The 14,884-nt window shown below is 45.2% G+C and overlaps 1 protein-coding gene and 1 long non-coding RNA gene across 3 annotated transcripts in view; one reads left to right on the top strand and one right to left on the bottom strand.

The window, feature by feature from the left end:
- Positions 1 to 14,884, top strand: part of LOC147756783 (uncharacterized) — a 102,094-nt gene that overhangs the window by 12,638 nt on the left and 74,572 nt on the right. For both annotated transcript variants that reach the window (XM_086982896.1, XM_086982897.1), the window contains exons 2-3: positions 275 to 489; positions 3,752 to 7,949. In XM_086982896.1, the coding sequence (XP_086839022.1) occupies positions 7,936 to 7,949 (14 nt within the window). In that variant the 5' untranslated portion in view covers positions 275 to 489; positions 3,752 to 7,935. The remainder of the gene's footprint in view (positions 1 to 274; positions 490 to 3,751; positions 7,950 to 14,884) is intronic.
- Positions 1 to 14,884, bottom strand: part of LOC147756785 (uncharacterized) — a 35,270-nt gene that overhangs the window by 16,485 nt on the left and 3,901 nt on the right. Inside the window, exon 2 of the long non-coding RNA XR_015323251.1 lies at positions 2,031 to 2,364. This is a non-coding gene — a long non-coding RNA (uncharacterized LOC147756785). The remainder of the gene's footprint in view (positions 1 to 2,030; positions 2,365 to 14,884) is intronic.

Raw genomic sequence — 14,884 nt, 5'->3', positions numbered from 1 at the left:
TTAGTACTGCATTGCACACGGAACGTATAATAAGACATAGACATATTAGTAGACAGTAGTATGAATAATTACGTATATATATAGACAGTTAAATATAACTGTCTTGTTAGGACATCGAATTAGCGAAGCTCAATAATCGTGACTACCATTGTTGTCGCTCTTGCACTAATAAGGCCGGGCGGCATAGATGGGCCTGTTGGTGTCTGACGACCGGTGAGTTCGCTGGGTTTAACTGGACTAAAGCGATTGACCTAACTGCTTATTATGTTTGTAGCTTAACCCTTGATGAGTGAAACTGTTTGGCTGCTTACGCAACGGCGCACATATGGGTTGCCTCGCCGCGAAACACACGGATACAGCCATATATAAAGCATACATATATATATCTCTGCTTTATATGTGGCTATATCCGAGACAAGTAATTGAAGATTGTGGGGGACAAAGGCAGCCACACGGAGCAGCGATACTTCACTGAATATGAAGGCGAAGGTGAGTCCGATTTGAATGTTGTTAACAAATGTGTACAATCCATAAACAGTACCTTGCAATCAGTCATGTACTGCACTAATATTATTCCTAATATTGGTGATAACAAGTTCTAAACATTTGAGTACGTCAACGAGTTTGCCTTTCAACGTATTTCAAGCATCTGTATTATAAAATTACGGCCAATGTTCCCTTAGGACACCCATTTAATTGGCATGTAAAATGTCTCCATCCGTCATCCAGTTTATACGCGTGCGGTGAGCGTCCACACGCGAAATAAGGTCAGTTGCCGGAAAACGACGTAAGCCGGAAAAGACGGCCCTGGTTTACACGCACACTCAGACAGAGACAGATGATGATACGAACCAGCCACAGCTGATGTGGTAAGCATAGCAATTACCATCTCTGCCATCACATGGTCAAAGCGCCACTAGCGTAGATAAACACCATCGAATCGCTCCTGAACCCGCAGACGCACGGATATGGCATTTTGTAGAATCATAGGAGAAGGGCGGCGCGCACAGACACGATCCCTTTCTCTCGGTTACGTCTTTGCTGATATTGTTCAAACTGCGTGTATCGCTCCCCAATAGATAGTAAATTCTGTTAGAACGCGATGCGAAACGTCGGGTTTGGGTTAAAGAACAAGTAGCCATTTTGAGTGATCAACAGGTTACAGTCGAATTTTTCTTTGTTTATTAACGACTCAATTGGTCATAGCGTGCTATTACGCTGTGCAAACCAGATGATGAAGATGGCAGTCGCGTTTTAACTCTAACCAGGCGCTGCGTGCAGAGTTCAAGGCTCCTAGGGACGGTAGCGATGTCTATAGAAGCAACTGCGGGAAGACGTGTCTATCACTGAAAACAAAATCTGTCTTTCGATATGGTGGCCGTTGATAGTTGTATAGACAGAAGATTGACACAACTCCGTTGCGTAGTGTTCGATGTATCCTAAAGGATGTCTCGTTTGTAAACTGACTTTCGATAAATTTTATTTGAAATGCACCAAAGAACCTTCTGTACGGACAGTCTATGTGCCAAATATAGCCTTCACGCTGAAAGTACATCCTATAGGATTAGGCGGGGTTTTTATAGCCTTTTCCAAAATACCGACTGGTCCGTAGCCTCTGTTTAATGCTTCGATAGCGTTATGTAGGAAAGCAGGCCACACGTAGTCCTAGTGGTTTTGTGGTAGGGCTCGTAATTTCACGAATTGTTTAAACTAGTTACAAAAATGATCCGCAGCGCACCTGGCGGGTGACTGCGAAGTACTTTGTGCTGCTTTTTGCCCGACGTCAAAATCAATGGCTAAATTCTTTTTATCGATGCCTTCCTTACCGGAAGGCATGGGTATCAGCTGTAATAGTAGCCAGCTAGAGTGTAATTCTAATTAAATACATAGGCTAAATTAGTTTTATCAAAACTCTTAAACACACATATATATAGACAAACGTTTGGTCGTTTTTATACATACATATGTATATATATAACGCAAGGTCCTTGATAAAAATGACTGTTTTCCTGAATTAAGCCGTCACTCACCTAAACGTCGCAGAAGTTTGACCTTGTGACGTTCTGCGGCAGAAGTTTGTCGGCGGTGTTATCTTTATGGTCTGTATAGGCCCGTGTTGTATGGCGTTTCTTCCTAACAAGGATGCGCATCATAAGCAGTAACAAATAATATCCACTAAGCCCTCGGGACCAAAGAATAGCAGCACAAAACGCTTCTCCAATATGACAAAGTGGTGCTTGTGTTACGGTTTAGTGCCGATGCCGTCTGTGGTGCACCGTTGCTGCTATGAGCATTTATATTTCAGATGCTCAATGGCGACGGGACGGTCGTCAGTGGACGGTAGAGGTCGAGCGATACGTCAGCCTGCAAACAAACGTCTGATGATGTTAGCCAAGTGACAGTCACTACGACGCGCTCCGGCGTAACACATGTTAGGTGATCCAATAAATGTAATCAGCGTTTCGCAGAGTCGCACATCAATGGCCATATACCTTGCTGGATTTACCTCGAACACACATAGATATGCGGATAAATCCAGATGGGCATCCGACGTGTTCGTTTGCGAATGTATGTGGAGGAAAAGTAAACTGGTATAGTGTGAAAGCGCCACGCCAATGCGTCTAAGTAAAACGGTTTTAAGTAACATATCGGTAGCAATAGATTGTTCATATCTGGTAGTTGCTATTGTTGGTTTGTGTTCGATATATTATGTAGCCAACAGTTTTTCCCCTAAAGACCAGCTTTTAGACCTTACTTCACTAACACATTCGAGGGAATAGTGAAAATGCCCAATGTGGAATCCTCACAACAAAGTCACTACGAATTCGTAGTAGAAAATAGGGTTACTGAAAGGGACAGCTGGAAGGGCCAACGGTGCCATTCGCGTCTGTTACATATGGGTAAACATATTATTCGTAGGGTAGAAAATTGCTGCACACTCTCTCACTTTCTTGCGTGAGATATTGATACGAAGTTTGTCAACCAGTATGAATTGGGTCGGTCAGTTAGCGCATCAGATCCGTCCGTAGATATAGCCGAGTTAGAACAGGAGCGAGGTGATATCAGACCCAACAGCCGCGGTAGTGGTTGAGCCTATTGATGTGACGACGCCTCGGTACGTTAAGACTATTTGCTGTTTTGCTTGCGTCACGCACCGAGCCCGATGTGCCACCTAGTCTGTCATAAAGGCCACTTTATACTGCTACAGTAGATCCGACGGCGTTCCGATAATTCGTTAGTCGATGCGGTTACCCAAGACAAGGGCTTAACAACAACCTGCTGCAGTAGCAGTAGGAAAGCGGCCGTAATGATCGGCAGTTAAAAAATCTGACAGTTCTGAAAGAGCATCAGTTGAGACTGGCGCTATGCCAGTCTGATGCATTGCTAATGCAGTTCCGGACGTAACACTCGGGACATCCCCTAGTTTTCTCGCGAATCTATGGCGGGTCTGTAAAAATGCCACTGTTCGTACTGTGCAGCATTGGCAAGAACTTTGGTTTATGACGTTGCTACGTTATTTGCGTCTCGTGGCGGTCGAGAAGGCCTTTTAATGCGTTGTTTTCTTTGTTCAATTGAATAATTATTATTATCATCCTCATAGCTACTTGCAGTGAATGATTACAATGACTTAAACATCGTACGTGTCACGCGAAGCTCTGATCAGAAACAAGATGTACAACGGAAAAGCAAGAACGAATTAAAAAGCTTGCTGTGTGCTTGATTTCCATGTGTTGTTATTGTTGTTGTATAGTATGTTACAGATTCTCGAGTTGAGGGCCTATGACTGATTCGATCTATGGTATTGCTAAAACTGTGCGGGAAAGCATATGTGTGATAGTATCGGCGTCACTGCTGAACGTGTGCCACTGGATACTACCATCCCCTCGCCACCGCCATTAAACCTGATGTCAGACAACTACGTCCCTTCCTTTCGAGATGATGATGACAAGGAAAGTAAAACGTGATGAGTACGATGTAGCCATAGCAAATCAATCCTTTACGACTCACTAAACAAGATCAGCATCAATATAAGCCTATGACCGGCATTCATCGCCATCAAGTGCCTTTATCAGCTCTGTCAACCGGCTTCGTCCTTTCGTAATACACACTATCAACAAACGTCAGGTATGAGCTGTACTTGTTGTTGGCAACAGCAACCACAGTCGCGGCAAAAGCGTTGTCAGCCTACAAAGACGTATGTAGAAAGAGAAAGATCATTGAAGCAGCATCGTGATGCCAGCTGGCCAAAAGGGCAGCCTAGATATTGCCTTCCATGATAATTGTTAATTTACTAGAATTTCTAGCGCTTCCTCGTACACGTTCAACGCCGCTGAGCTACCACCGAACAGAACAACTATGATTATACTAACTGAATATTAAAATTTCGGATTCATTGTTTAAATAACACACATATCATAGCTTACATTCTATGATTAAAAAACTCGGTGTTCTATCCTTATCTTCCTATTTATAAATTGCGAATGTCCATAGCAGATGTCATTGGCGGACGTCAATGCCGACAATCGATCGTCAGAGCTTTTCGTCGCGAACGACGAGGAAATCTCAAACGAGTGGACTAACTCAGTCACGCTAACAGCGATCGGCATGACGACGGGATCGCGGGCGTCTGGCGAGTTGAGGATGGCCGCTTTGTGGGGAGCGGAGGAGGAGGGGGACGGCTGCTTTCATCTTATAATGGAAAGCGAGCAACGGCAGCATCAACGACGACGCGACACCATTGCGCTCATCAGCCATCACTGAAGCCTGGCTCCATTGCCGCGAACGACCGCCTGAAGACCATTCGACATTGACGACAACTATCAACGTCGCTTCTGTCGCTTGGTGGCTCGTCGTCTACTGCCGGGCGTGGGCGGAAGTTAGTGAATCTTCGAGGTTCCACTTTAAGTTGTAATTCTCGCGGCGTTGGTGCCACTGCAGCTGCTGTATGGCTGTGAAGCGTTGGCGCTGGAACGCAGAATTGCTCCAGGCAGCACGCGCAAGCAATGACCTGACGTTTTGATGACAGCCATTCTAGCAGAGCGCAGTCGTCGCATCAGTGAAATCGTCACCGCTTGAACCAGCTCTGGCAACAACGTAACATAAATGTGTTATCATGAAGGTTTATCGATTTATATCAATCGAATGGAAGAGCTGTTATTTAGATTATTACCTTTCTATGTCGAACTATGGGGGTTGTTTTTCCTATATTCAAATACGAGCCATTCTGCTCTAGTGTCGCTTCTTGGTGATTGGCTTACGGTCTCAGGCAGATTCAGCATGTACAGGGTCTTTTAATCTTAAGCCCCACTTACAATGTCGTTACGATAAGCAATACGTGTTGATGAATCTCGAATATTTAATCAAGGCGTATTTTAAACCTTACTTGTATGCTCGGTCACAATGCTGTGATTGATTTCTAATCGGTTTTATGGGATAAACACTTGTCAGCAAGCTGACTCTGTTAGCACAGTTTTGTTTTAAATCAAACTATTACCAGGGAATAGCAATGGCACCTCTAGTTTTTATAGTAAGCAAGATCACTATGAAGTTGTTTGGCGTAATCAGATGTCATTTCCGATTCCGTTCTATAGTGAATTTAGTACGTGCTTACATATTGCTAGTGGTTACATTGGTACTACCACGCTGATTATGATCATTTCGATAATAGCAATGAACTGTGAACATCATCAACGTTCTTCGTAGCCCTCTTACCAGTCACTACTTGTCGCTTCTACTCATTACCACCTATATGCATAGCTAAGACCCAAACAGATACTCGCCAACAGGTACTTCACATTCGCATGACTAATTACTCATGGAAGTTGGTCTTACACCAGCAATTGATGAACATAAGACAGTAGCGGCTACAAGCACACCCCCAAATAGACTCGCTGGGCACATCTTCTTTTATTTCGATAAGATCTCCCCTCCATTATCTGTATCTGCTCGCATTTCGTTACCCCTCTTCCTCCCTGTCTCCTTCTAATTAGCCTATCCATTTATTGGCTCTCTTGGAGACAGTACTCCCTCCCTCTCTCAATTTTAATTCCCTTCTTAAGTTATCGCTCTTCCTCATCGCAGAGACGGCAGCAGCTTCGAAACGTGATAAATCACGAAAGGGTTAGGTCGTGGGTTCTAGGGAGAATTAATTACGTTGCTTCTGCTTTTGTCGCTACTGCTACTACCACTGCTGACGCTGATGCAGCCCGCGCCATCGCCGCGGTTACCGCTGCTGTTTGTGGCAAAGGATCCGCTGTGTCCGTGACCGTCATTACCGACAGCAGCTCTGGCGGGCGTCGAAGCTGCTGCAGCTGTTACTTGTTGCGGCCGCTTTTGCTGTTGGTGGCCACGGCGAAGGCGCCTATGGTCGAAGTGGTGGCGGCAGCGCGGTCGGCGGCGGCAGGAGGCTGAGATGATATGCTGCTTTTGGGATGCGATATTCGAGGTCGGATCGGAACCGTTATTGTTACCTGGTAGCAGACGAGAAAAGACAACTTCGAACGAGCAACAGCAGCAGCAATCATGGCCCTAATTGACGGGTGGCGGGCACACCGGCTTGAAAATACTCTGTGATCAATGGTCGGCTGACCAAGCACTGGTTTTCGCAGCTACAGCGTATTCTTGCAACGTATGAGCTACTCCTCAGCTTCTGGCAGTGTTCTTGCATTTGCATGGTACCCTTAAGAGAAAGTAAATGCTAAAAGTACCAAGCCATAAGCTATTGATCGGTCCTGCTAGAAATTCATATTTGAAAAGCTCATGTTAAAGTCAATGGTTTTCGTATGCTCTATGGGAATGACGACAGACGGCAGGAGCCGGTTCAAACGATTGTCCATGATGCAACTGGTCGGGTCTACCGACAACAGAAGTTGGTCTAACGGGCTTACCACCATACAACTTTAACTAGTCGTAAGAATAATAACGCCAAAACACTAGTACGGTTTGAATGTTTCCCGTCAGTTTTTCAGCTTACAGTTTGGAACGTAAGCCAGTATATGTGCGTTTGATATATTTAGTTTGGGTCTGTCGACAAAATCCTTGTCCACTATGATCGGTAAGGCAAACGAGGCAACCGCTAACGATCGAATTGAACTCGATCATTGCGAGCAACGACAATGGTTATGATGATAGCGACTATAGCAGTGGTCATCGCGTGGCCACGGAGTGCTACTGGCAAACGGTGCCGTGTATAGCCACGTTGACGCATTGTTCTCTTCTAGCAGAGGGCTAGCTTCCAGTAACGCGAATTTCTATCACTGCTCAGACACTGAGACAGCGAACAAGCACACTACGCCCTGATAATGATCGTGCTTCGTTGACAGCAGTAAACCAATAGGGAGAGCGAAATCGACAGCGGCCATGTTGCAGTGTGGTTATGAGGAAAGCGATTCCCATTTCCGCCGCTGCCGCCATCGCCATGATTCCAGTGCAAGTTAACAGACGACATTATATCTCTATATGCGTGTGTAGCAAGAATTCTGCACCATTTGGGGCTCGTAGCCACTGGTCCGCGTGCACCGTCGAGTGTGACTGACAGCAGCGGAGCTGGTGTTCCAGCCGTTGTGACAATAATGATGATTGCATCAATAACAAAAGGACTCGCTCGTTACTACTCATGGATCAGTGTTGCGTTAAAGGTATCATTACAATTACTGCTGCAGCAACTGTTGTCACCAACGGTCAGCCACTATCCCAAGTGCGTTCACCCCAAATCCGAGACTCGACGCAATTAGCGGCGTCCGATACGAATGAAATACTATAACCGGCGACAGCGGGGCTACTACAACAACAATCTCGAGAAAACAATCCGACGGGAGCAATCGGCTGGAACTACGATAGTAGCTTTATATGTTGGCGCTGAACGGCGTGTAGTTCAGGGGACTCACGACTGCCAGGAATCGGCAAGCCGCGATCACAGCTCTGGCGCCGACGGTGATGACCGAGCTCAGGTGAGTCGAAACACTAAGGGACAGTTCAATCAATACAGTTAGGGCTGAGTGTCTGTGCGATAGACATTAGTAGTAACATCATGCGGCTGCGGCTGCTGTGGTGATGGTGTTCCTTCAGTGCTGTTTGTCGTTCGGTGGCGACGCGCTAGCTGCAACCGGTACGCGCTCGTGCATGCCTATTGATGTGCATATGCACAGGTATATATATATATATATATATATATATATATATATATATACTGTAGTAAATAAACAACTGCGGTCAACAAATCAGCTGCCGGGCAACGCAGGCTGTACATAAGACAGTGCCAAGAACTGCGATTGTACAACGTCAAGCCGACTCCGTAGGCAGCCACCACACGAATAAGCACTCAGGCAGTTGCGCTGTATTCTTGTCCCTGAAGCAGTGGCTATGGGGCAGAAAAAAAGTAGTGCTATTTATACCGAATGACCAGTACAAACTACAGCATTGGACACACTTTATTAGAGGACATTTATTTCAAACAAAATCTACGAACTAAAAGCGATACCGAGCTAAAGCTGGAAATATTTTACGAAACGAACAGAAAGATGCTTGATAACACGCAACAAAAAGAAGCAGACGCAGATAAAAAGGATGATGAAAAATCCGCGAATAAAGATTTACCCTTGCGATAACTGGAGGCAATAGGTGGAATAGCTGGAAGCGAATGTCACAGAGCTACGGGTTTGGCTACTCGATATAATGCCGTTGCTATAGTCTCTCCATGTATTTTTGATAATGACGGCATTGAGTTGCGCGGAGATTCTTTGACGGTCGTTTCGTCCGTATCCCGTGCGAGCAGCCGTTGGATAAATGACATCAGCAATGACAAAAGTAGCTGCAGGAGGAATGTGCCGTCTGGCCGCAATTCGGTGTGGTGAAAGGAAGCAGGTGATGTCTCTGTGGCTGTTGTATTATAGTTCTCTCGAAGACGGTGGTTGTTGGTGACGACGAACGCTGGAAAACGGTCAAATAGGACACACGGCTTGCTCTGCTTTTTTTCTTCGATCGCGAAACCGTTCTGCCCGAAAGTCTGCTATTGGCTGGATATTCCCACACGCACACACACACACACACACACACACACACACACACACACACACACACGAACACACGTTAACGACTTGTCGTTGAGTTTACTGGTAGAGAAAAATTACTGAAGTTGCAAAGTGCCGGCAATGGAAATGCCAACTATGTATTATGTGGTTTCTGTTAGCTTGCAAAGGTTGCACCGTAGATGTGGATTAGAGGGGCAGAAAGCTTAAGGGTTACGAACCAAGGGGGATCATAGCTATGAAGCAGACGCCATAGATTTCTGTGGGTCAACTGGGATAGAACTTGCAGATAAGGCGTCCTCATCATGAAAGTTACTTTATATTATTAATATATAATTACTAACCCATGGCGTTAGCATACGTTCGAACGGCATCGTACGCTTTCGTGTTACGTGTCACTGGGAAATTCGTCGCGCCTATTATCATCCAACAGCTAATGAAACCACTCTCAACCAATGACTTATTGACACAAGGAACAAGCAAGATGATAAATTCAGTTTTATCTAACAGCTTCTTCAGTTGTTGATTTTAAAACGTCTTCGCTTTGCCCATCACTCATACCACCAACGATTCGTTATGAGCGTCACGCACCATCATTTATAGGGCAATCATGTGTTGGATTACGTACGAGCAATACGGACACCAGCAGCGACAAATATAACGACGTGAAAATGTGGCAAAGCACTATTGCAGGCTGTAGACACCGCAAACACTACCGCAATGACCCCGGTCATCATCAATAACAGAGCACTGCATCAGCGATATATTGATAATAAATAGGGTTTCGATATTTTTAGCTTCGTTCGACTGGTTGCTAATGCCGTTCGCAGCCATAACTTCAAGGGCCGAAGCCGCGTCGGTTATGTGGCGAGCGCAAAGGAAGCTGGGGATAAATCAACAGGCAGAATAGACAGAAATGCAGATTCGCAGACGAGCGTCAATAGAAGGAAGGGCCGAAAATGCTCAAGGTGGTTACCTGTAAAGTTTTTTGGACGCCATGAAGGCTTTTGCCACTACCATCTCGTTGCTATGGCGACTACGTGCATTTCGAAGCTTACCGTTCCACCTGTTTCGAATATTTATTAGAAAAAGAAGCGGTGTTTACGACATAATGCAGGATAGAAAGCGCGACAAGCCACCTATTAAGAACGAGATAAATAGAACGCTTCTTCTGAGCAACATTCCGCCGCGATGCCACGAACTGGATGATTGAATCGGCGGTATATAGCGTTTGTATTCGGTAGGCAAACGGAGTGGGACCCGTGCAAAGTCTAAACGCAAACCACCAATAATGGTTTCATCGGCTACGAGGAAAGCCAGCAAAACTGTAGTCGTGATCCCGCTACAAATGAAATCATTCCGACAGCAGATGATTACAGGTACGACTAACTACCAGCTCGTGGTAATCAATGTCGTTCATTCATGCGATTACCTTGACAAGCGACATTAAAATTCTCCAAACAAGCACTGTTATCTAGTAACATTTTGTATAGATATAGAGGAGTATTGTGCAAAACGTGCAAGCTCCATAGAAAATCAATTTTTCGCTCACGATCTAAGTGTATTAAATTTACCAGGTTAGATTCAGCGCAGCCGTTTTGTCGCCGCGCTCGTGTTAGTTCATTAATGTACGTATTTTTATAAGCGATATCACACATAGTCGCCTTGTCCCCGTTACCGTGTATCTATATACTCAATATAGCGGTTCGGGTCGCCATCGTCGCAGCAACGCCTCAGTTTAGTAAAAGATAGCCACCTTTGTCAGGTAAATTACAAAGACCACTACATTAGCATACTTTGCGCAAACATATTCTTCTAAACAGTTCTAGGGAGGTCAGAAGCGGTGCACTTCGGGACGGTTAAGACGCGGGGTTGACTAAGAGCATGAAGAGGCGTGACGTATATCACGCCGTTTTCTGCATCTAATACATATATACGTTTGGTAGGCGAAAATTTCCGTCAGCATCGGTTGTAGTAGCAACAGAGATAGATAGATAGCTAACTGACTTTTCTTTCGTTTACGTTTCTACGTACGTTGCCTGATCTCTGTCCTGATGCTTCGCTTCTGTCAGGCCTTCTGTTGCTCCTACCTGCCTGATGGCTTTGAGACACCACGGCCGCCGATGCCAACAGGTATAGACTATCCGTGTGCAGCTGTTACGCATATTGTCGTTCGTGCCACGTCGCTGGCTTGCCGTTAAAATCACGCTAGCAGGATCGTTATAATCATCATAGCCATTAACATCGTCATCAACAAAACCTATGGCATCATTTCGCCAAACAGACGATAATCCGCTCAGCGAAGGCGCACGCTGTCCGAAAATGCCGCTACTAATTGGCAACGCCAGTAAGTACATATCGGGTGGCAGGATAATTAGACGAAAAAAGATAAATCGAGAAGAAGCAAAACAAATAGTCATAAATTATTGTTAGTATTATTTCTAAAAACGAGGAACAAGAAGCCTGTTAGCACCGATAGAGTAACAAGTGGTAGCAATAACAACAGCAGCAGTAGTAGTAATATCGTATGATTGTATTAGCGATAAAAGCTAACGTTGAGTAGTGAGTAGTCCGCTTTGCTACGCGTTTGTTCGCTTCCTGAGTTGTTGTTTATGATATGCAAATGCGTGGGCAAGGCAGAGCTGAAACACGGGCTCGCGACAGGAAAAGCTGCCGCCACTGCCGCCGCTGTCGTGGCTAGCTTAGGACAGACCATGAGGAGCTTAAGAAAGCGCTTCGCGACTGTTCGGAACCGCGAAGTGGCCGCGATAGGGTCCCCTCGCGCGGCCGCCGATATCATCATCACTAAATAGCTCCCTCCTTAAAAACACGAAGAAAAGAGAAAAAGGCCACGACGACGCAGGTTGCCACGGCGAACGGGGGACGGGTCTCGGTGTTTAATGCTGCTGCTGCTGCCGCTGATGGCAGCGGTGGCTCAGCAAAGAGCTTCTCCGTTTTCTTCGTCTTTTTATTGTACAGCTCTTTCTTCTATCTTTACTATTTTCGGGGTCATCCGGACCGGCCCCAGCGCCGCCGCAGCCTGCTGTTGTGGCCGTTGCTGTCGTGTCGCCCGGTCAAAAACAGTCGTCGTCGCAGCCGTCTTGTTGCTCACTTGCCCGCAGTTCGAAACGGCATCGGTAGCACTCGCTCGACATTTCCATTCCTTTTGTTGTCATTGTTGCTGTTTCGTGATGATGATGGCGACGACGCCACCAGCAGCAACAGCAACAAACGGGAAGATATCGACTGACGACACGCGGTAAAATGAAGTCGAGAAGTGTCGGTGGCCTCTGCGTTTCGAATCGTCTTCAATTGGCCGCCAAACGCACACACCAGCGGTCAGTTCTATTGAATTGACGATATCGCGCCGCGACAGCTGATAGCGAGAGCCGAAGCAGTTTGGACACTATCCAAATAGTACTAGTTCTAAATTCCAGCTATCTAATATATATAAGGAACATTTCGCAATTTGGTGTTGTGGTAAATTCTTTTACATTCAATATTCGTTGATCACTTTCTTACATCCGCGGCAATTGTATAGCGATTTGATCTGAATCAGAGTCATTGCGCGTTTTGATTTGCAACCTATCAAGTGTAAAAAGGCGAAAACAACAGAAATTGATGTTACTTGAGCAAGTACATTGAACAAATTGACAAAATCTATCGAGCGACTGCTAACTGATCTGCAGCTTCCTTGCCTCACAGTTTACTAGTAACAGCGGCGCTTAGCTAATCCGGCATCCGACACAGCATTGCCCAAAATACAAATATGGAACGGTGATTTATTTCATTGGCATTATACTGATTCACTGAACGTGCCCTCTGACCAACGAAAGGGCTGTTTTCTACATGGAGGTGATTTTGTAGAATCGGCATGATGTTTATCGTTCGCTCATATGTTGAAATAACTAATAATACTTCTTGTGATTCGTCGAATGTTTCGCACGTTTCCACCAAATGTGTTTCTACTTTTTCTCATATATGCTAAATTGTCTCTCTAACCAGTTATTACATTAGACGACATATATTTTGCTTTCATTCGGCCCGGATCGGAAAAAGCGAGCTTTTTTTTCCCCGCAGAGCGATCGTCTACCTACGATCGAGAACATCACTCTCCGCGGACATGGGCATAAAGCTTTGTTTTTACGGCAAAAAATTATGTCTAACACTTTGGGCATTTAGTGCACGTTATCTGTACGTTACACGGCAAGTCATAATGTGGCGTAGCTCTATCTGAACGCTTGTACCGGCTCCTTTTAGCTGCTGACCTGCTGTTGATCGCTGGCTTAGTCGAATGTGGACGAAAAGCGCAACGACAACAGCCCCTGTTAACTTAGCATCCGTGCTTTGTCCGCCCGGCCACCGGCAAACAACCCCGCTTTCCCCCTGAACGATTGCTGGCAACGAGTTGCCCAATAGGTCTATCATTGCCACCGTTCTGTGGCGTCGCTTTTTGTTAACGCTACAGTCAGTGATGGGGGTATGTGTGCGTTGTAATAAGCGCCCATCGCCAGGAGCCAATGATTGGCTGACGCCAGCAGTAGTAGCACCACGAATAGTACATAATAAGTCAGAACTAAATGTGTCGATGAGACTTCGGCTAGCGATAGGTAACCGCGGTTAAACCGAATGTAGGTACGTAACCAAGCGGGGCAAGCGGACAGACGAAGAACTTAAATAACTTCTTAGTGTTGACAGCGAAACAACGAGAAAGTAGTAGAAGATGTTATGAAATATGTGTGGAGGTTTTGACGTTAAGTGAATTATTATCAGCTGAATAGTAAATACAGTTTATGAACTACGACGTAGCCCCTTGGGTGAAATGGCCATAGGAAAAGTGGGTTTAGGCCGACTATTTTAGAGATATCATAGAGCTGATTGGATCACTCATTAAGTGGATTGTAATTTGGCCAATTTGACACAAGACGATTGTCATCAGCGAACTGGTTATGATTATAGCTCTTAATTGCTACCTCAAATATCTACAAGGTAACAATAACTTCTTTGATGGCATATCTACTGCCGTTTTGTTCTCGACAATTTATCAAGGATATTTTATGCTCATAATAATATATATATATTTTTTTTTTCTAATCCTCTTACGTAGATCAGTGATTGATTTCACGCCAATGATGGGCTATATGCAAGGATCGTTGCCATTGTTATCGTAATTTGTCAGTTAGCTGTCAATCGAAAGACAATGACAACTGTAAGCCGAGACACACGGCCCTATTTACGGAAATGGGCACAACGGCCATGAATGGCATTACGTGCGCGGAAGTCAAAAGTACTGCGCCAACGCGTTGAGCCTGCTGGTACAGAAAAGCTTTTCAAAGACAGAATCAAGATAGGAAGTTCGAGAATAACGTGGTGCGATACGGCGAAATGTACGGAAAAAACGCGTGGAACGAAAGATAGATACGTTAAAAATTATTTTTGCCCTCATCACTGCGTAGGACCATCTGGCGTCGTTTCAAAGCGTCCTAGTACACCTAATAATGAAATAGCCTGCTAAATGAGATCTGTACAGGTCGTGCACACGCGTTCCTAGTGGATAGTCTAGTGGGTAAGGTATTTCGCCCCTAGTATAAGGAAAATAATAGTGGTTTAGGTTCAAGTCAAGGGATATACTTCGTTTCGCGCTAGGAACCAGCTGTCTAATGGAACACCTAACGGGGGTGCCGGACGTAAAGCTCGAAATATCTAGTTTAGGTTGCGTGGATGCATTAATCAAAGGTACTTGAAATGAATAATTGATATCCGCTTTATTAAAAAGGACGTTTGTGCACTCCTGTCCTACGTATATTGTTTGAAGGGCACATGAATGCAAAGGTAGCATATATGTGGACAGAGCTTAA

This window comes from Varroa destructor, unplaced genomic scaffold, assembly GCF_002443255.2.
Source record: "Varroa destructor unplaced genomic scaffold, Vdes_3.0 BEIS01000003.1, whole genome shotgun sequence".
Classification (NCBI taxonomy): Eukaryota; Metazoa; Arthropoda; class Arachnida; order Mesostigmata; family Varroidae; genus Varroa; species Varroa destructor.
The sequence above is the reverse complement of the archived record's forward strand: the minus strand, read 5'-3'. Positions and strand labels throughout refer to the sequence as shown.